This window comes from Phyllopteryx taeniolatus, chromosome 1 (genome assembly GCF_024500385.1).
Source record: "Phyllopteryx taeniolatus isolate TA_2022b chromosome 1, UOR_Ptae_1.2, whole genome shotgun sequence".
Taxonomy (NCBI): domain Eukaryota; kingdom Metazoa; phylum Chordata; class Actinopteri; order Syngnathiformes; family Syngnathidae; genus Phyllopteryx; species Phyllopteryx taeniolatus.
This window is the reverse complement of record NC_084502.1, coordinates 16,826,235-16,844,775: the sequence shown is the minus strand read 5'-3', so window position 1 is coordinate 16,844,775 and position 18,541 is coordinate 16,826,235. Positions and strand designations below refer to the sequence as shown.

General features: G+C 41.2%; 1 protein-coding gene across 3 annotated transcripts in view; it reads right to left on the bottom strand.

Annotated features, from left to right (window-relative positions):
• Positions 1-18,541, bottom strand: part of LOC133479201 (activin receptor type-2A-like) — a 68,445-nt gene that overhangs the window by 26,415 nt on the left and 23,489 nt on the right. For all 3 annotated transcript variants that reach the window (XM_061775820.1, XM_061775829.1, XM_061775839.1), the window contains exons 3-4: positions 16,759-16,892; positions 3,350-3,504 (exon numbers count right to left, since the gene is read on the bottom strand). In XM_061775820.1, coding sequence (XP_061631804.1) covers positions 3,350-3,504; positions 16,759-16,892 — 289 coding nt within the window. The remainder of the gene's footprint in view (positions 1-3,349; positions 3,505-16,758; positions 16,893-18,541) is intronic.

Here is an 18,541-nt window from a genome sequence, read left to right as displayed (position 1 = left end):
AGCAAACGCCAATACGGAAGTCTTAAGTCGTAGTCTCGCTCACGAAATAGTTGATAAATAATCAATAATTGATAAATAAAAGTAGCGACCGACATTTAGATCATTGCAATGTAGTAAAAGTACAGTTACTTCTTAACAGCAGAAGCGGCGGAAGTGTTTTTTCTGGTCTCGTCAACTCCTGTGATTTATCCAAAGCCGGTCCCGTGCGCACAGGCGGAAGCTCAGGCCAATGCGCCAGCATATTAGTCTGCCGCAGAGTAACATTCACAATTACATCTGTGTGTGCATGGTGGATGTCTGTAATGGATCTAGCTGCCAGCGCTGAAGGAGTACGAAACAGTCCCCAACCGCCGGTACTGGTCCGCGGGCTATTTGGTACCGGGCCGCACGAGAAATAAAAAATAAAAAAATATTTCCGTTTTATGTATTATCTGAGTCTGAACGAGCTTTTATTTTGAAGAAAAAAATGACTGGATTCTCTTGGTTATGTCTCGGTTACTTGAGCGCCAAAATGTAACCTGGCCCCCTAAACTAGCAAAATGAGTAAGAAACAAACATCTTTGGAAACTTTCTTTTCGAAGGAGAAAAGGGTCAGTGAAGAGACTGGAGAAGAGCCTACGACTTCCCCAAAAAAGAAAGCTTTTAACAGACAATACCAGGAGTCCTACTTGAAATATGGATTTATGGCGGTAGGTGATTCCCACATACCAAGCCCGCTCTGCGTAATATGTGGAGAATGGCTCTCTAATGAGGCAATGAAGCCTTCAAAACTGCTTTGCCACTTGGAAACCAAGCACCATGGATTAAAAGAAAAGCCCCTGGAGTATTTTGAAAGAAAAAAAACAGGAGCACAAAGGACAGAAGAAATTACTGAGAGCCACCACATCAGTAAATGCAAATGCACTGACAGCATCGTACTTGGTGGCAAACCGTATTGCCAAGGCTAAAAAGCCATTCACCATTGGTGAAGAATTGATCTTGCCCTCCACTAAAATTTCAAATTTTCATGCACTTTATATTCATTTTGTGGTATATCTTTATCTTATTTTGAAGGCATGTTTAAACCTTACCATACCAAACTGGCAACTAAATTGCCCCCACCCACCCGGGACGCGGAAAAATTGTCAAGCGTTGACCGGTCTGCGGTGATAAAATGGTCGGGGACCACAGCTGTAGGTAGAAGGGTTTTGCTCATTTTTGGGGTTGATTTTGGGGGTGGATATTATATCGAGAAAATATCCACGAGAAATTACAATAAGTTTAGTTCCTATACTATTATGGAGGTCATTTAACGGATCTCCCATTTTGCTGAGTTGGTATAAGTGGTTCTATAAAGTGATGATAAAAACACTGATGAATTATTCACATACAGTAATTATGCATCATTTTGACAAACTATTTTAAATGTGTTGACACGTTGGATTGCATGAAAGTGTCCTCAGCTAGTTAAATGTCTTTGGACAAGCATAAAGAGCAACTTAAAGGAATATGGTTGAGCATTAAATGGAGGGATCAATAACACTTTCATGACTTTGTGTTAAGTATGGAACGACTTTTAATTTAATGTATTTTTAATAGCGCCCAGAGCTTATTGCCTCCACCAATGATTTCTCACAAAAATAAACAGAAGTTTTTGAAAACTTCACAGTGGGTGACGCCTTGAAATATACAGTACATACTGCATATACTGTATAGTAGGTAACAATGTCCCGATCCAACTTTTTCACTTCAATCTGATACCGATATTGCAGACTTGAGTTTTGGTGAATACTGATATCGGTCCGATCCAATTTCAGCAATAATCATACGTACTTTACTTATTTTGTAGTATGAAATGTTAGAAACGACTTGATCAAGAGATATTACGCAAACAGAGAACAATAACCAGCAACAGTAGGTAAGAGAAACCTGACCCATTTATTATTAACTAATGGGTTACATAAATTAACTTTAAACATAGAAATGTACTACAATTGAATAAAATAAATTATAAATACATTTATGAGATAAAAGATAATAAATTAGATTAGAAAATCCTGTAAAATAATTTCAATAAAACCAATAACAAAAATATTGAAATTGCAACATAACCACTGCTTAACTTAAACATAAGCATAATTTACATTTCAATAGATTCAATAAATTAATTAGAAAACCATGAAAAATAACCTCAAAAAATAATAAATACAAATTATACTTTTAAAGTGCAAAATATTTCAAGTTCAATTCAGTTTGTTTTTACTGTCAGTATATGGTGTGAATAGCATTTGGTTTCTCCACATGCAGCAATGCATTTGGGGTATACGTATATTATTTGCTGTTCCTGCTGTGCACGTCTTGACCTCTGAGGGGTAGTGCGGTGCACACAATGAGATACACACAGTAACAAAGACACGTGACAAGGCTAAAAATAAACCATCTTTTGGATTCATACGCAACGGCGACGCGGAGTAAATGTCTTTTGTGAAGCCGATTGATGACGTCATTGATCGGATCGGCGAATTATGACATGAAAGCCGATCGGCCGATCAGCATAAAATGCTAATTATTGGTCGATACCAATCAAACCGATCAGATGGTGTAAAATGTACCGCATATCTATTTGCTTTCATTTCTTTCAAAGAGTAAGCAGGTCAGGTTCTAGAAATGCATAAAGGATTACTATTACATAAATTACTGACATCATTTTCATATCTGAGTGTACTTTGCATGAACTGAATGTGCAAACAATATACAGTATCACTTCCACGACCATGATTTTATGAATCTTTAGTGTTGTTTTCCAGTTTTCATTGTGCATGATGTGATTTATTCTTTGCTTAAATCTTGTTCAGCCTTACTGCAACTCTTATTTATTCAACAGTTTGCAGACAACATGTTTGATAAACCTTTTTGTAGTTGTATTTCAATGGAATAATAGTATTTACAGTCTACTATGCTACAGCCCCATGCAGATTCAACCACCAAATTGAGAGAACTGCATGTCTCTCTTCACTCCCTCTCCCACACTATCCACCCACCATCACCACCACTCTCCAAGGCAATGCTGTGAGCGTTTCTGTGTTTAATATTGTTTGTCTATATAAAGGGTCATCAATAATGCAGAGGCCCCTAACTTCTCTTCCATACGATGGAGGCGCAGCATGGGTTTTCTTCTCCCTGCTGAGGAACTTACAATGAAGCACTGACCCAGCAAGACGTGTTTAAATCACCTTCCTATCAAAATACAGTGGTCACTCCTGCCATATAGGTGAATTGATAGTGAGCTGAGGGTCAGGGATGAAGATGGTGTGAACCAAGTATTATGAAGCCTTATGCATAGGATGTGCGTGTTTTTTTGTTTTCTTACATGTGTAGGGACGAGGGCTGCCGGATAGGCCAACTTGTGGTGGCGCCACATCCAGAAGGAGAAGAGGACGACAGCAGCCAGTCCGATGATCGGAACCAGGGAGTAAAGCAGGGTGCTGAAGAGCTGAGGCTTCTGGGAAAAGGGGTTGGATGTGGCTGCAAGAAAGGAATGGCAGCATTCAACATTTTATTGACCTGATAGGCTTGACACTGTGCCACACCCTCTGTAAGTGCAGACAAAACCTTGCACCGAGAGATTAAATGATCGCATGTAAAACTTTTCCAAAAATGTTGGAAGAGTGAGGAAACATTTTTTTTGCTGTTGAGAAAAACATTTGAATTTGCCATTAAACAAGATCGACAGTTCAGATCTTATTTCTAGGTACTGACAGCTGCATCTGATACACAACTTATATAGATAGCATTACTTGTAATGAAAAAAATGCATTTTAGATAATATAATGCTGATAAAGAAATACACTTAAAATCTACTAAAGTGAAAAGAGTAATTCAGTTGCAAATCCCAACCAATTTATGCTATCTTCCCTCGTAACGCTTTTTTATTTCTTTTTCCCCCCTAATCGAGGTTTTGACTTTTTTCTTGTCTTATTGGGATTCGCCGCTCTCACCGCCGCGGCCCGGGTTTGGCTAAGAATGTCTCGGAGGTGAAAAGAGTATCAGATCGAGTGATGAGGCTGAAATTTTAAATTGAGGGTGTTATGTGTAATGTGATTAGTGGCTAAGCCCCACAGGTAGGATGTGACCTAGAGGTGAAAGAGAAATTCTGGAAGGAGCTACATGATGTAGTTCTGAGCATCCCAGACAGAGAGAGAGTCGTAATTGGTGGAGATTGTAATGGACATGTTGGTGAAGGTAATAGGGGTGATGAAGAAGTGATGGGTAAGTACGGCATCCAGGAAAGGAACTTGGAGGTAGATGGTGGTAGACTTTGCAACAAGGATGCAAATGGCTGTAGTGAACACTTTTTCCAGAAGAGGCACGAACATAGGGTGACCTACAAGAGCGGAGGTAGAAGCACACAGGTGGATTACATCTTGTGCAGACGATGTAATCTGAAGGAGGTTACCAACTGTAAGGTAGTGGTAGGGGAGAGTGTGGCTAGACAGCATAGGATGGTGGTGTGTAAGATGACTCTGGTGGTGGGGAGGAAAATTAGGAAGACAAAGGCAGAGAAGAGAACCATGTGGTGGAAGCTGAGACAGGACGAGTGTTGTGCAGCTTTTCGGGAAGAGGTGATACAGGCTCTCGGTGGACGGGAAGAGCTTCCAGAAGACTGGACCACTGCAGCCAAGGTGATCAGAGAAGCAGGCAGGAGAGTACTTGGTGTATCTTCTGGCAGGAAAGGAGAGAAGGAGACTTTGTGGTGGAACCTCACAGTACAGGAAATCATATAAGGAAAACGGTTAGCTAAGAAGAAGTGGGACACTGAGAGGACCGAGGAGAGGCGAAAGGAATACATTGAGATGCGACACAGGGCAAAGGTAGAGGTGGCAAAGGCAAAACAAGAGGCATATGATGACATGTATGGCAGGTTGGACACTAAAGAAGGAGAAAAGGATCTACACAGGCTGGCCAGACAGAGGGATAGAGATGGGAAGGATGTGCAGCAGGTTAGGGTGATTAAGGATAGAGATGGAAATATGTTGACTGGTGCCAGCAGTGTGCTAGGTAGATGGAAAGAATACTTCGAGGAGTTGATGAATGAGGAAAATGATAGAGAAGGGAGAGTAGAAGAGGCAAGTGTGGTGGACCAGGAAGTGGCAATGATTAGTAAGGGGGAAGTTAGAAAGGCATTAAAGAGAATGAAAAATGGAAAGGCAGTTGGTCCTGATGACATTCCTGTGGAGGTATGGAAGCATCTAGGAGAGGTGGCTGTGGAGTTTTTGACCAGCTTGTTCAATAGAATTCTAGTGCGTGAGAAGATGCCTGAGGAATGGAGGAAAAGTGTACTGGTGCCCATTTTTAAGAACAAAGGTGATGTGCAGAGCTGTGGCAACTATAGAGGAATAAAGTTGATGAGCCACACAATGAAGTTATGGGAAAGAGTAGTGGAGGCTAGACTCAGGACAGAAGTGAGTATTTGCGAGCAACAGTATGGTTTCATGCCTAGAAAAAGTACCACAGATGCATTATTTGCCTTGAGGATGTTGATGGAAAAGTACAGAGAAGGTCAGAAGGAGCTACATTGTGTCTTTGTAGATCTAGAGAAAGCCTATGACAGAGTACCCAGAGACGAACTGTGGTACTCCATGCGGAGGTCTGGAGTGGCAGAGAAGTATGTTAGAATAATACAGGACATGTACGAGGGCAGCAGAACAGCGGTGAGGTGTGCTGTCGGTGTGACAGAAGAATTTAAGGTGGACGTGGGACTGCATCAGGGATCAGCCCTGAGCCCCTTCCTTTTTGCAGTGGTGATGGATAGGCTGACAGATGAGGTTAGACTGGAATCCCCGTGGACCATGATGTTTGCAGATGACATTGTGATCTGCAGTGAAAGCAGGGAGCAGCTGGAGGAACAGTTAGAAAGATGGAGGCATGCACTGGAAAGAAGAGGAATGAAGATTAGCCGAAGTAAAACAGAATATATGTGCATGAATGAGAGGGGTGGTGGGGGAAGAATGAGGCTACAGGGAGAAGAGATGGCAAGGGTAGAGGACTTTAAATACTTGGGGTCAACCGTCCAGAGCAATGGTGAGTGTGGTCAGGAAGTGAAGAAACGGGTCCAAGCAGGTTGGAACGGGTGGAGGAAGGTGTCAGGTGTGTTATGTGACAGAAGAGTCTCTGCTAGGATGAAGGGCAAAGTTTATAAAACAGTGGTGAGGCCAGCCATGATGTATGGATTAGAGACAGTGGCACTGAAGAGAAAACAGGAAGCAGAGCTGGAGGTGGCGGAAATGAAGATGTTGAGGTTCGCTCTCGGAGTGACTAGGTTGGATAAAATTAGAAATGAGCTCATCAGAGGGACAGCCAAGGTTCGATGTTTTGGAGACAAAGTTAGAGAGAGCAGACTTCAATGGTTTGGACACGTCCAGAGGAGAGAGAGTGAGTATATTGGTAGAAGGATGATGAAGATGGAGCTGCCAGGCAAGAGAGCTAGAGGAAGAGCAAAGAGAAGGTTGATGGATGTCGTGAGGGAAGACATGATGGCAGTTGATGTTCGAGAGGAGGATGCAGGAGATAGGCTCTCATGGAAAAGGATGACGCGCTGTGGCGACCCCTAACGGGACAAGCCGAAAGGAAAAGAAGAAGAAGATTGGGGGGGTTTACATTAGGGGATGTCATCAATCATTGCCAATCATTGGGACTCCTTTGTGATTAAGGACTGTACAAATAAACTTGACTTTTTAACTTCTTCAAAGGCTGAAATTCTGAGGATTTGGACAATCTTAAGTTAAACAATGTCTCCAAATGATTAACCAATTATCAAAATGGTTGTCAATTACTCAACTGCTGCACAACCAGTTGTACCCTTAAAAGGAGGAATACAGTGCAGTTCGGGATCCGTGGATTCACCTATTCGCAGATTTTTTCTGACACCTGTCCTGAGTCTAGCCTCCACTACTCTTTCCATAACTTCATTGTGTGGCTCATTAACTTTATTCCTCTATAGTTCCCACAGCTCTGCAAATCAACCTTGTTCTTAAAAATGGGCACCAGCACACTTTTCCTCAATTCCTCAGGCATTTTCTCACCCGCTAGAATTCTGTTGAACAAGCTGGTCAAACACTCCACAGCCACCTCTCCTAGATGATTCCATACCTCCACAGGTATGTTATCAGGACCAACTGCCTTTTCATTTTTCATCCTCTTTAGTGTCTTTCTAACGTCCCCCTTACTAATCATTGCCAGTTCCTGGTCCACAACACTTTTCTTCTTTACTAATCATTGCCACTTCCTGGTCCACAACACTTTTCTTCTTCTACTCTTCTTTCTTTCTCATTTTCCTCATTCATCAACTCCTCAAAGTATTCTTTCAATCTATCCCACACACTACGGGCACCAGTCAACACATTTCCATTTCTATCCTGAATTACCCTAACCTGCTGCACATCCTTCCCATCTCAAGCCGCTGCCTGGCCAACCTGTATAGATCCTTTTCTCCTTCTTTAGTGTCCAACCTGTCCTCATATGCCTCGTTTGGCCTTTGCCACTTCTACCTTCGCATCTCCATGTATTCTTTTATCCTTTCTCCTCGATTTGGTCCTCTCAGTGTCCCACTTCTTCTTAGCTCACCTTTCTTTGTATTAATTCCTGTACTTTGAGGTTCCACCACCAAGTCTCCTTCTCCCTTTTCCTGCCAGAAGGTGCACCAAGTACTCTTCTGCCTGTCTCTCTGATCACTTTGGCTGTAGTGGTCCAGTCTTCTGGAAGCTCCTCCTGTCCACTGAGAGCCTGTCTCACCTCTTCTCAAAAAGCCATACAACACTCTTCCTTTCTCAGCTTCCACCACATGGCTCTCTTCTCTGCCTTTGTCTTCCTCCCCACCACGAGTCATTTTACACACCATCACCCTATGCTGTCTCGCTACACTCTCGCCTACCACTACCTTACAGTCAGTAACCTCCTTCAGATTACATCAGATGCAGAAGATGTAATACACCTGCGTGCTTCTACCTACGCTCATTAAGGTCATCCTATGTTTCTGCCTCTTCTGAAAGAAAGTGCTCACTTCAGCCATTTACATCCTTTTTGCAATGTCTACCACCATCTGTCCCTCCAAGTTCCTTTCCTGGATGCCAAATCTATCCATTACTTATTCATCACCCCTGTTTCCTTCACCAACATGTCCATTACAATCTGCACCAATCACGACTCTCTCTCTGTCTGGGATGCTCAGATCTACTTCGTCTAGTTCCTTCCAGAATTTCTCTTCCACCTCTAGGTCGTATCCTACCTGTAGGGCATAGCCACTAATCACATTATACATAACACCCTCAATTTCAAGTTTCAGCCTCATAACTCAGTCTGATAGTTTTTTCACCTCCAAGATATTCTTAGCCAACTCTGCCTTTAAAATAACCCCTACTCAATTTCTCTTCCCATCTACACCTTAGTAAAATAATTTGAACCCTGCCCCTAAACTTCTAGCCTTACTGCCTTTCCACCTGCTCTCCTGGACACACAATATATCAACCGTTCTCCTAATCATCATGGCAACCAACTCCCGAGCTTTTCCTGTCATAGTCCAAACATTCAAAGTCCCCACATTCAGTTCTAGGCTTTGTGCTTTCCTCTTCTCTTTTTGTCTCAAAACCTGCATCACTTGACATTAATATCAATCAATAATCAATAATTAGCAGATCCTCTCTCTCTCTAAACTTTAGCCTCAACTTTGGCCTCTGTACTTTTGTTCAGGAATGCAAACAGTAGATTCTGATGCCTTCACTCCTGTCCTTTGGGTGATGCTTCTCACAAACATTTATTTTTGGGCTTTCTTCACAGCTCTCACAACATTTCTCTCATCAACTGCCAATGCTATGCTTTATCTACTGCTAGAACATCTGTTACTAAGCACACCAATTGTTTCTTTCTTCTTCAGGACATAACAATGGTTGTATTGGCTGCGGCCATTTGGTGTGCAAGGTTCTGATTGATTTTCAATTAGTCAGCTGCACAATTGCTGTTTTTCACCCATTGATAGTGCTCCGGTTTAAATGCTGGTTACACATCTACAACCCCAATTCCAATGAAGTTGGGACGTTGTGTTAAACATAAATAAAAACTGAATACAATGATTTGCAAATCATGTTCAACCTATATTTAATTGAATACCCTACAAAGACAAGATATTTAATGTTCAAACTGATAAATTTTATTGCTTTTAGCAAGTAATCATTAACTTAGAATTTTATGGCTGCAACACGTTCCAGAAAAGTTGGGACAGGTGGAAAGACAGAGAAAGTTGAGGAATGCTCATCAAACACCTGTTTGGAACATCCCACAGGTGAACAGGCTAATTGGGTATGATTGGGTATAAAAGGAGCTTCCCTTTATTGCTCAGTCATTCACAAGCAAAGATGGGGCGAGGTTCACCTCTTTGTGAACGCGTGCATGAGAAAATAGTCTAACAGTTTAAGGACACTGTTCCTCAGCGTACAATTGCAAGGAATTTAAGGATTTCATCATCTACGGTCCATAATATCATCAAAGGTTTCAGAGAATCTGGAGAAATTACTGCATGTAAGCGGCAAGGCCGAAAACCAACATTGAATGCCCGTGACCTTCAATCCCTCAGGCGGCACTGCTTCAAAAAAACGACATCAATGTGTAAAGGATATCACCACATGGGCTCAGGAACACTTCGGAAAACCAATGTCAGTAAATACAGTTTGGCGCTACATCCGTAAGTGCAACTTGAAACTCTACTATGCAAAGCAAAAGCCATTTATCAACAACACCCAGAAATGCCGCCGGCTTCTCTGGGTCCAAGCTCATCTAAGATGAACTGATGAAAAGTGTTCTGTGGTCCGACGAGTCCACATTTCAAATAGTTTTTTGGAAATTGTGGATGTCGTGTCCTCCGGGCCAAAGGGGAAAAGAACCATCCAGACTTTTATGGACGCAAAGTTCAAAAGCCAGCATCTGTGATGGTATGGGGCTGTGTTAGTGCCAATGGCATGGGTAACTTACACATCTGTGAAGGCACCTTTAATGCTGAAAGGTACATACAGGTTTTGGAGAAACATATGCTGGAATCCAAGCAACATCTTTTTCATAGACGCCACTGCTTATTTCAGCAAGACAATGCCAAACCACATTCTGTACGTGTTACAACAGCGTGGCTTCGTCGTAAAAGAGTGCGGGTAGTAGAAATTGAAAATGCGTGGCGCATTATGAAGCGTAAAATACGACAACGGAGACCCCGGAATGTTGAACAGCTGAAGCTGTACATCAAGCAATAATGGGAAAGAATTCCACCTACAAAGCTTCAACAATTAGTGTCCTCAATTCCCAAACGTTTAAAGGAATGTTGTTAAAAGAAAAGGTGATGTAACACAGTGGTAAACATGACCCTGTCCCAGCTTTTTTGGAACGTGTTGCAGCCATAAAATTCTAAGTTAATGATTATTTGCTAAAAACAATAAATTTTGAACATTAAATATATTGTCTTTGTAGTGTATTCAGTTAAATATAGGTTGAACATGATTTGCAAATCATTGTATTCTGTTTTTATTTATGTTTAACACAACGTCCCAACTTCATTGGAATTGGGGTTGTAAGTACACAACTAAACCCAAACTTGAAATTGAGTGTTGACATTCTGCACTATTGTTTGAATAATCAACGTACTGCACCTTGGCGATAAAAACACATTTGAATATGTTCACTAGCATTAAAAATGGGTGGATTCAAACTAACGCAGCTACTCTATTTTTTAAGTTGTGTATCAGATCTAGATCTAAATATCTGGAAATAAAAGCTAAAATGTTGATCATTTGTCTCACACATTCATCAATTGATGTCAAATTCAAATGAGCATTCTTCAGCAAGAATAAAGGAATTGGCTTCACTGTTCCAATACTTTTAGAGGGGAGTGTAAATGCATGCACACACATGCAAGCAGCAGGACAAGCAAATCCATCTTGTCACATCACTTAATCCTCTGGCCAAAAATAACAGAGCTCTGAACTGTGTCCGACCCCTGCAGGAGCAGAGTGGTGTCTGCTGGGCGTGCCTGTCCTTCCATCACATGGTGTCAGCCAAATCCACCCTCAGCCGTCATTGATAAGACACTTTGACCTCAGTAGGTGAAGAAGAAAAGTATAGAGCTACACAATATGTCGTTTGTGCATCATCATCGCGTTGTACATGTGCACACAACGTGTGTTGGTTAAACTAAAGCACTCAAATATAGAAACACTAATGCATATTATGTGTAAAGTAACAGATTGATTAAAAACACAAATAGTGTTAGGAATGCACTAATGGATATACGTACATACTACAGTATAACTGGACATTTAAATAAATAATTTTAACTTGAAGTCTAGCAGGATTATTACCTGCTCAATACTACAGTGCATTTAAATAAAGGTAGACTTCACACAAATGAATCACTTATACCTCTGGGCTCTACTAAGCATAGTTTCTTTTTAACCGAAGCGATTGTAAACTGTCCAAACAATACACACACAACAAAAAGAGAAACTTGTGCTGGTTTTCACATCACGAGTATGTTATCCTGTATTTTTTCACATCACAAGATGTATCGCAGTGTCAAAATATAAATAAATTGCGTCATTTTTTTCCAATATCGAAAAAGAGAAACCTATTAATTCAGGCTACGACGAAATTATATGGTTTGGTTTAAGATCTTGGTGTTGAAATAAACAATGCTTAATTATTTTTTTTTAAGTGTCAGTTTTACAGTAACCTAACTGGGAGTGACAAATAAACAGCAGGCATCAGGTAATATTTTAAGTGTGTTTAAAAAAAAAAGTGTATTTTATTAGGTCTGGTGGATTTCTGACTTATTGCGGATGGGTCTTGAACATATCCCGTGATAAACGGGGCTTCACTGTAAACAGAAAAACTAGAAATAAGCTACAAATGAGGATATTTGTAATAATATTATCACATATGATGACGTTATGGTTGTGAGAATGAGTGTAGAGCAATGTACATGTGGGGTAAGGAAGAGGAGGAGTGATGTCACCAGGGCACATCAGCGGCGGGACAAGGTTTACACAAGACTGGTACAAAAATTAGGTTAAGGCTTTTTCACATTTTTTAAAAGGTCTGCGTAAATATGACATTTTAAAACTATTCCCTTGAACAGAGACCTGTCGAAGCACCTAAAGAAAATGTCATTTGCATACCATGCACACTGTCCTGTCGGTCTTATCCAAGTATTTTTGAATATTCTACTCCACTAATATATGCGTTAAACTGGTCACAATTAATAAACATTTGAGAAGTATTTTTGAGTGACACAAATGCATGTGGTCTGCCAATCATGATGGACGTGGTGGATGCAATACCAATACAATACCTCAAAACCTTCAAGGTGTTTATAAATGTTCAGTCTGTTTTATAATGTTTGGGATTTCTTTTGTATACTTATATTTAACTGTGATGCAGATAGATATATAAAATCTAAATTAAGTACTCAACAATAAATGTTTTTCTATAAATGTAAAGTCACAGAGTAATACTTGAGAGCAATATGCAGTCCTTATTATGTTAAATCTATACTATTACTTCATGGTAAAGTTTTTATTTATTTTAAGTTTTTATATATTTAAATCACACAAACTATCAGATATATTCTATTTCAAGTTATGCCTAAGAAGTAGCCCTCCTGATTGCTCCTTATGCAACAGGTAGCTGTCCATGTCATGAGGGTTGTTCATCGACTCCTAGTGTGGATTATATAGTTGAGTCGCAGATGCGATCCGTCCACCAAGCACCGGTGTTCTCGAGACCTGCTGCGCAATCTGCTCCGCGGTGCTCTGCTCCAGCCACAATTGTAAGACGTAATGGTATTATGAAGTACCAGTACTTGGTATCAGCGAGTAATGAAATGTAAGTGCTTGTATTCTTTCAGAAAATTTGTCTAGTATTTTTATGGAGTTGCTACACTCCGCCACCACCCCCACAAAGCATGGGGGCACTAACAGGGCCCAATGCATGAGCCAGCTGTCACCCGAAAAAAAAAAGGTCACAGTCCGCCAAAAGCGAGCCCATGTTAAGCAACCACTGCGACCAATAACGGACGAGGGCGGCAGGGAAAGGGGAGAGGAGGGTGTGTCATGTATATTTCAAAATAGTGATGCATAAACATTAGGGATGTCCCGATCCAACTTATTCACTTGCTTTTTTTTTTTTTAAACTATCACTTGTAATTGATTTAATGAAAACATGGAGTGCAAATGAAAACATACCAGCATACAAAAGAAACTATATGGTTCCCCTTGGTATTTTGCACCACGTTCTCGTTCAATATAAGTCACTGTCCCGCTCTCTCAGCCCACTCCTTGTATCCGCCGGCGTAATTACGCGCATTTGAGTAGCCAAGCTGCTTTGCGTTGCTTGTGGCCGCTGCCCCTCGCTTGCCCAGGTGGTAGTGAAAGACTAGCGCTGAGGGGCAGCTGTGGCCCAATGGTTCAGATCATCGCCTGCCACCGTGGGGGACCTACGTTCAAGACCCCGACTGGACCATCTGCCAACATCCCCCGGACTCACGGCTGTGGTGTCCTTGAGCAAGACAATGATACCCCGAAATCCTCCCCGGGCGCTTCACCTGCCCTCTGCTCCAGTGTGTTCCACTAACATGTGTATGTGTTCACTGTGGTGGGTTAAATGCAGAGAACACATTTTGTGTACATGCATGCATGTTCATGACAATAAACGGTGATTCTTATTCTCTTCTTCTTCTGAGCAATCCAACGATGGCTTGGTGACTCCATATTTTGCCTTGAAGGCTTCTGGTTCCAATTCAAAGGCATCTTCTACAGCATCAAAGGGGATATGAAGACTGCAATGTTTATTTAACACGATTATGTCTTACAAAGGATATGGCACAAATCCTCTTAATTCCTACTATGCTAGCTTTGTTTTTGAAGATATTGGTAGTATGGACCTATTGGGAGCTGCACGCACCTCTCACCGCACAGTCTCAATTGTAACTGCACAAAGAAGATGCCACGTAGCTGTAGATGAGTCCAATTCTAATCTAATAATCTTAGTACAGCTAATCAGTGGAATTTTGCTGATCTGGAGCGTACGATGCGGAGAAAAAACTTTACGTGCTGACTGCAATTTTGAATCAGCATGCCAATTTTAGTTTTAATCAGCTTAAAAGTCCAACTCAACAGAATTATTTTTTAAATAGGAACAATAGTTATTTTGGCGGCACGGTGATCGACTGGTTAGAGCGTCAGCCTCGCGGTTCTGAGGACCGGGGTTCAGTCCCCGGCCCAGCCTGTGTGGAGTTTGCATGTTCTCCCCGTGCCTGCGTGGGTTTTCTCCGGGCACTCCGGTTTCCTCCCACATCCCAAAAACATGCTTGGTAGGTTAATTGGGGACTCTGGGTTGCCCGTGGGTGTGAGTGTGAATGGTTGTTTGTTTGTGTGTGCCCTGCGATTGGCTTGAACTTAATTTACCACGTGAAAATACAGGAATCGGAAAATGGGACTAATTCTTCTCTCTCAAACTGAAAAAGTGCAGCAAAGGTGGAGCTTAATTAAATACATCTATGAAGAGTTAATCTAAAATCATGTGGTCTACTCTGTGAAATAACCCTTACTCTGGAAAACTATTTAAATCTGCAAAATTCTTAAATGTTAAAATTACACTTTGTGAGTTAAAATCACCTTCCAAAAATGTAACCCTGAAATTTTAACACAGCGTTCTTCTGTGCAGTACCAAAAATATATGTTTAAGTTGCAACATAACCACTGGTTAACTTAAACATACTTTCATAAATCCATCAATTTTCTGTACCGTTTATCCCCACTAGGGTCGCGGGCGTGCTGGAGCATATCACAGCTATCTTCGGGCGAGAGGCGGGGTACACCCTGAACTGGTCGCCAGCCAATCGCAAGGCACATACAGTATAAACAAACAACCATTCATACTCACATTCACACCTACGGGCAATTTAGAGTCTTCATTCAACATTAATGTTTTGGGGATTTGGGAGGAAACCGGAGTACCTGGAGAAAACCCACGCAGGCACGGGGAGAATATACAAACTCCATCCTGGCGGGCCTGGGATTTGAACCCAGGTCCTCAAAACTGTGAGGCAGATGTGCTAACCAGTGGTTCACCGTGCCACCATCTTGATAAATGATAAATACAAATAATACTTTTAAAGTGCAAAATAACAATCCATTCTATTCACTTATTTAGTTATTTTTTTTACTGTCAGTATATGATGGGAACATCATTTGCTTTCTCCACATGTGCGGCAATACACTTTTGAACTTCTTGATGCAACTGGGGTTTCATTTGATTGACAATCGCTGTTCCTGCTGTGCACATCTGAGCCTCTGAGGGCCAGTGTGATACACACTTGCAGTAACAAAGAAAATAGAAGAAGTCACAATCGAATATTGTTATTATAACTCGTTTTTCACAGAGTTTGAAGAACATATTCCAGAGTATTGTTATATTGCCAATTAGTTGTTATATTGTATGTGGTTATACAGTGTTTGTGTACTAATATTAATTATTTTGAGAGATACAAAGTGCCGCAAGTTCTATGCTAATTTTCGTTAGCTCATCAATCGTGTTTTTCATTCATTGTGTGTTAGCTTTTAGCTAGAGATTTTTGTGAACAAAAAAGAAGAAAGAAATGAAGTCTGTAATGTATTTGAACATTCAATATGTGTAAATCTTTTGATATATGAGTTTAGTTTTACAGTGAACTGGAATGTCAACAAACGGCTTTAAGCAAGCAACATTCACTTTTACTCCTTGCTACTATTGTTAGTACCTTAGCAACCGGTTGCTGTGATCATGTGGGATCTGCATGCCATCCTGGCGCTGCTGGATAGAAGTGCTAGAACCGAGCATGCAATGGACTGCTTGTATAAGAATGGTAAAATCTGAGATTTTAGATCGAGTCTGATCCAATCTGACACTCGTTTTTTTGTTGACATCAGATTTCCTATCTCAAAGATCAGATCGGGACACCCCTAACAAACATAACCATATAACAATCTTGTCATTGTGTTATGTATTTCAGAGTATCTTTTTGAGGTTGAATGGATTATATGTCCGGTCAAAAAGATGTAACTATCAACTTCTCACAAAATAAAGACCAAATCCTTGAATTTTTATTTTTTTTGCAAATCTCTGAATTTTTAAAAAATTGCAAAAAACCTGAAAGCAGAGAACAGAGCAGAGAGTTCAGACCAGCATAGGTATTTTACAAAACTCGACCAAGTTTATCAAATAAAGGTGAATCTTTGGTAATGTTTGTTTATTCATTCATTCATTTTCCGTACTGCTTATCCTCACGAGGGTCGCGGGCATGCTGGAGCCTATCCCAGCTGACTGGGCGAGAGGCGGGGTACACCCTGAACTGGTCGCCAGCCAATTGCACGACACATATAAACAACCAACCATTCGCTCTCACATTCACACCTATGGTCAATTTAGAGTCTGCATGCGGAAAACATGCAAACTCCACAGAGGCGAGGCCAGATTTGAAACCGGGTCTTCAGAACTGTGAGGCAGATGTGCTAGCCAGTCATCCACCGTGCCGGAATGTTTGTTGAGTAAAAATAAAAAGTAGAAGTACATAGCTTGCTAAATATTCAAGACATTTAAATATGCTGGAGTACAAATTATTCTCAACTAAGCAATTGACAATTATTGAACGACATCTCATTGGAGTGTGTGTGCATGTGTGTGTCAGAGAGAAAGCATGAGAGTACATACTGTAGGCTGTTGACTGGTGTGTGTCGCTTTGTGGCGGTGTATCAGGTGCATACAGGAAGCGCTCGTTGCACATGTTGCCTTCACAGCAGCAGAAGAAAACATCGGGATTCTCCTTCCTCTCCACGCACTCATTGCTGCAGAGGACAAAGAGAAATTAAAACATACACGGAGTGCACATCTACAATTCTGGAAGTTTTACCAAATATAAAACAAAAAGTATAATAAAGTTAATATCACGTTAATACCAGTTTCAATCAGTGATGACAAATCAATTTGTTAATTTCTGATAGTTTACAATATCCATGTGAAATTTGTTGTAATACTGTATTTGGTTATTATTATGTTTTGTGCAGTTGTACCATCTTGAAGCCCTGACAGGGTTTCACTACTTGGCAGTAATCAGCAGAGGCCACGAGTAATTAAGGCCTGACTCATTGGCTGCCTAAAGTCACATGGGATAGGCTCCACCTTCCTATATGACCCTGAACCTGATAAGCTGTAGAAAATGTATAAAAGGTTGAACCAGTCTCAATAAGGGAAGCAAAAAGAAGAACAAAAAATATAAAATGAAGACAGAATACATTTACTAATGGACATTTACATTTACAGTTACTGCTCAATATAAAAAAAGCAAACTTTATTATATTTACATTAAAAGAAAACAACAACTAAATTTAACACCTGTCTATCCATGAGAAATAACCCGATTTCTCAGGTCTCATCAACAAGTTTCCATGGAGTCGATTGACACGAGTGTATATATATATATTGTTGAAAATAATTTTCTGATCGCAATCCAGAAATGAATGATTCTGCATCAATGCTGTGATGAGATATAATCGATTATTATTATTATTCATCCATTTTCTGGACCGCTTATCCTCACAAGGGTCACGGGCGTGCTGGAGCCTATCCCAGCTATCTTCGGGCGAGAGGCGGGGTACACCCTAAACTGGTCGCCATATTATTATTATTATTATTATTATTATGGTTAGTTACAGTACACTCGGCAGGCGTCATCTTTATTCCATAGACACAAATGTATGCGTACTAGATCACAACAACCGCAACAGCTTTACGGCAGCCGACGATATCCCTGAATGGACAAATCACTGCAAAACGCGACAGCAAAAAAACGTGGAACAATGCGGAGAGTGGCCAAATTTGAGGCCAGCCAATAAAAACGTTCCTGGAATTGAAAGCGGACCTCTGGGCTCATTTTGGATTTTACAAACTCATTGGAAAGCAATAACTTGACAAGACACACGGTGTGTGTAAGATATGTCGCTAAAAAGAAAATCAAATACCTTGGAAATAACACCAACCTGAGAAACAACGTTAGCCGTTTCTCCCCAGAGAAGCTAATGCCTGCTACTGCTACTTCAACTGCAACAGCGGACCAGGCCCAAACAACGACAGTTGAAACGCTTTCAACTTTCCCACACAGTTCAGAGAAGGCGAAGAGAATTACCCAGTCTGACAGCGATGACACCAGGAGTCTGTGGCGAGGTATTCAGACCATTACGGACTATAAACCCTGTACTGCAGGCAGTACAGGTGGGCAGCAACACCTCCAGCACCATCACTCCGAACACGGGGGGCCCTCAAGGTTGTGTGTTGAGCCCCCTCCTCTTCACCCTGCTGACCTATGACTGTACACAGACCTACAGCTCCAACCTCTTCATCAAGTTTGCAGATGACACAACTGTGGTGGGTCTCATCAGCAACGGGGAGGAGGCAGACTACAGGAGTGAGGTGAGCCGCCTGGCCGGGTGGTGCATGG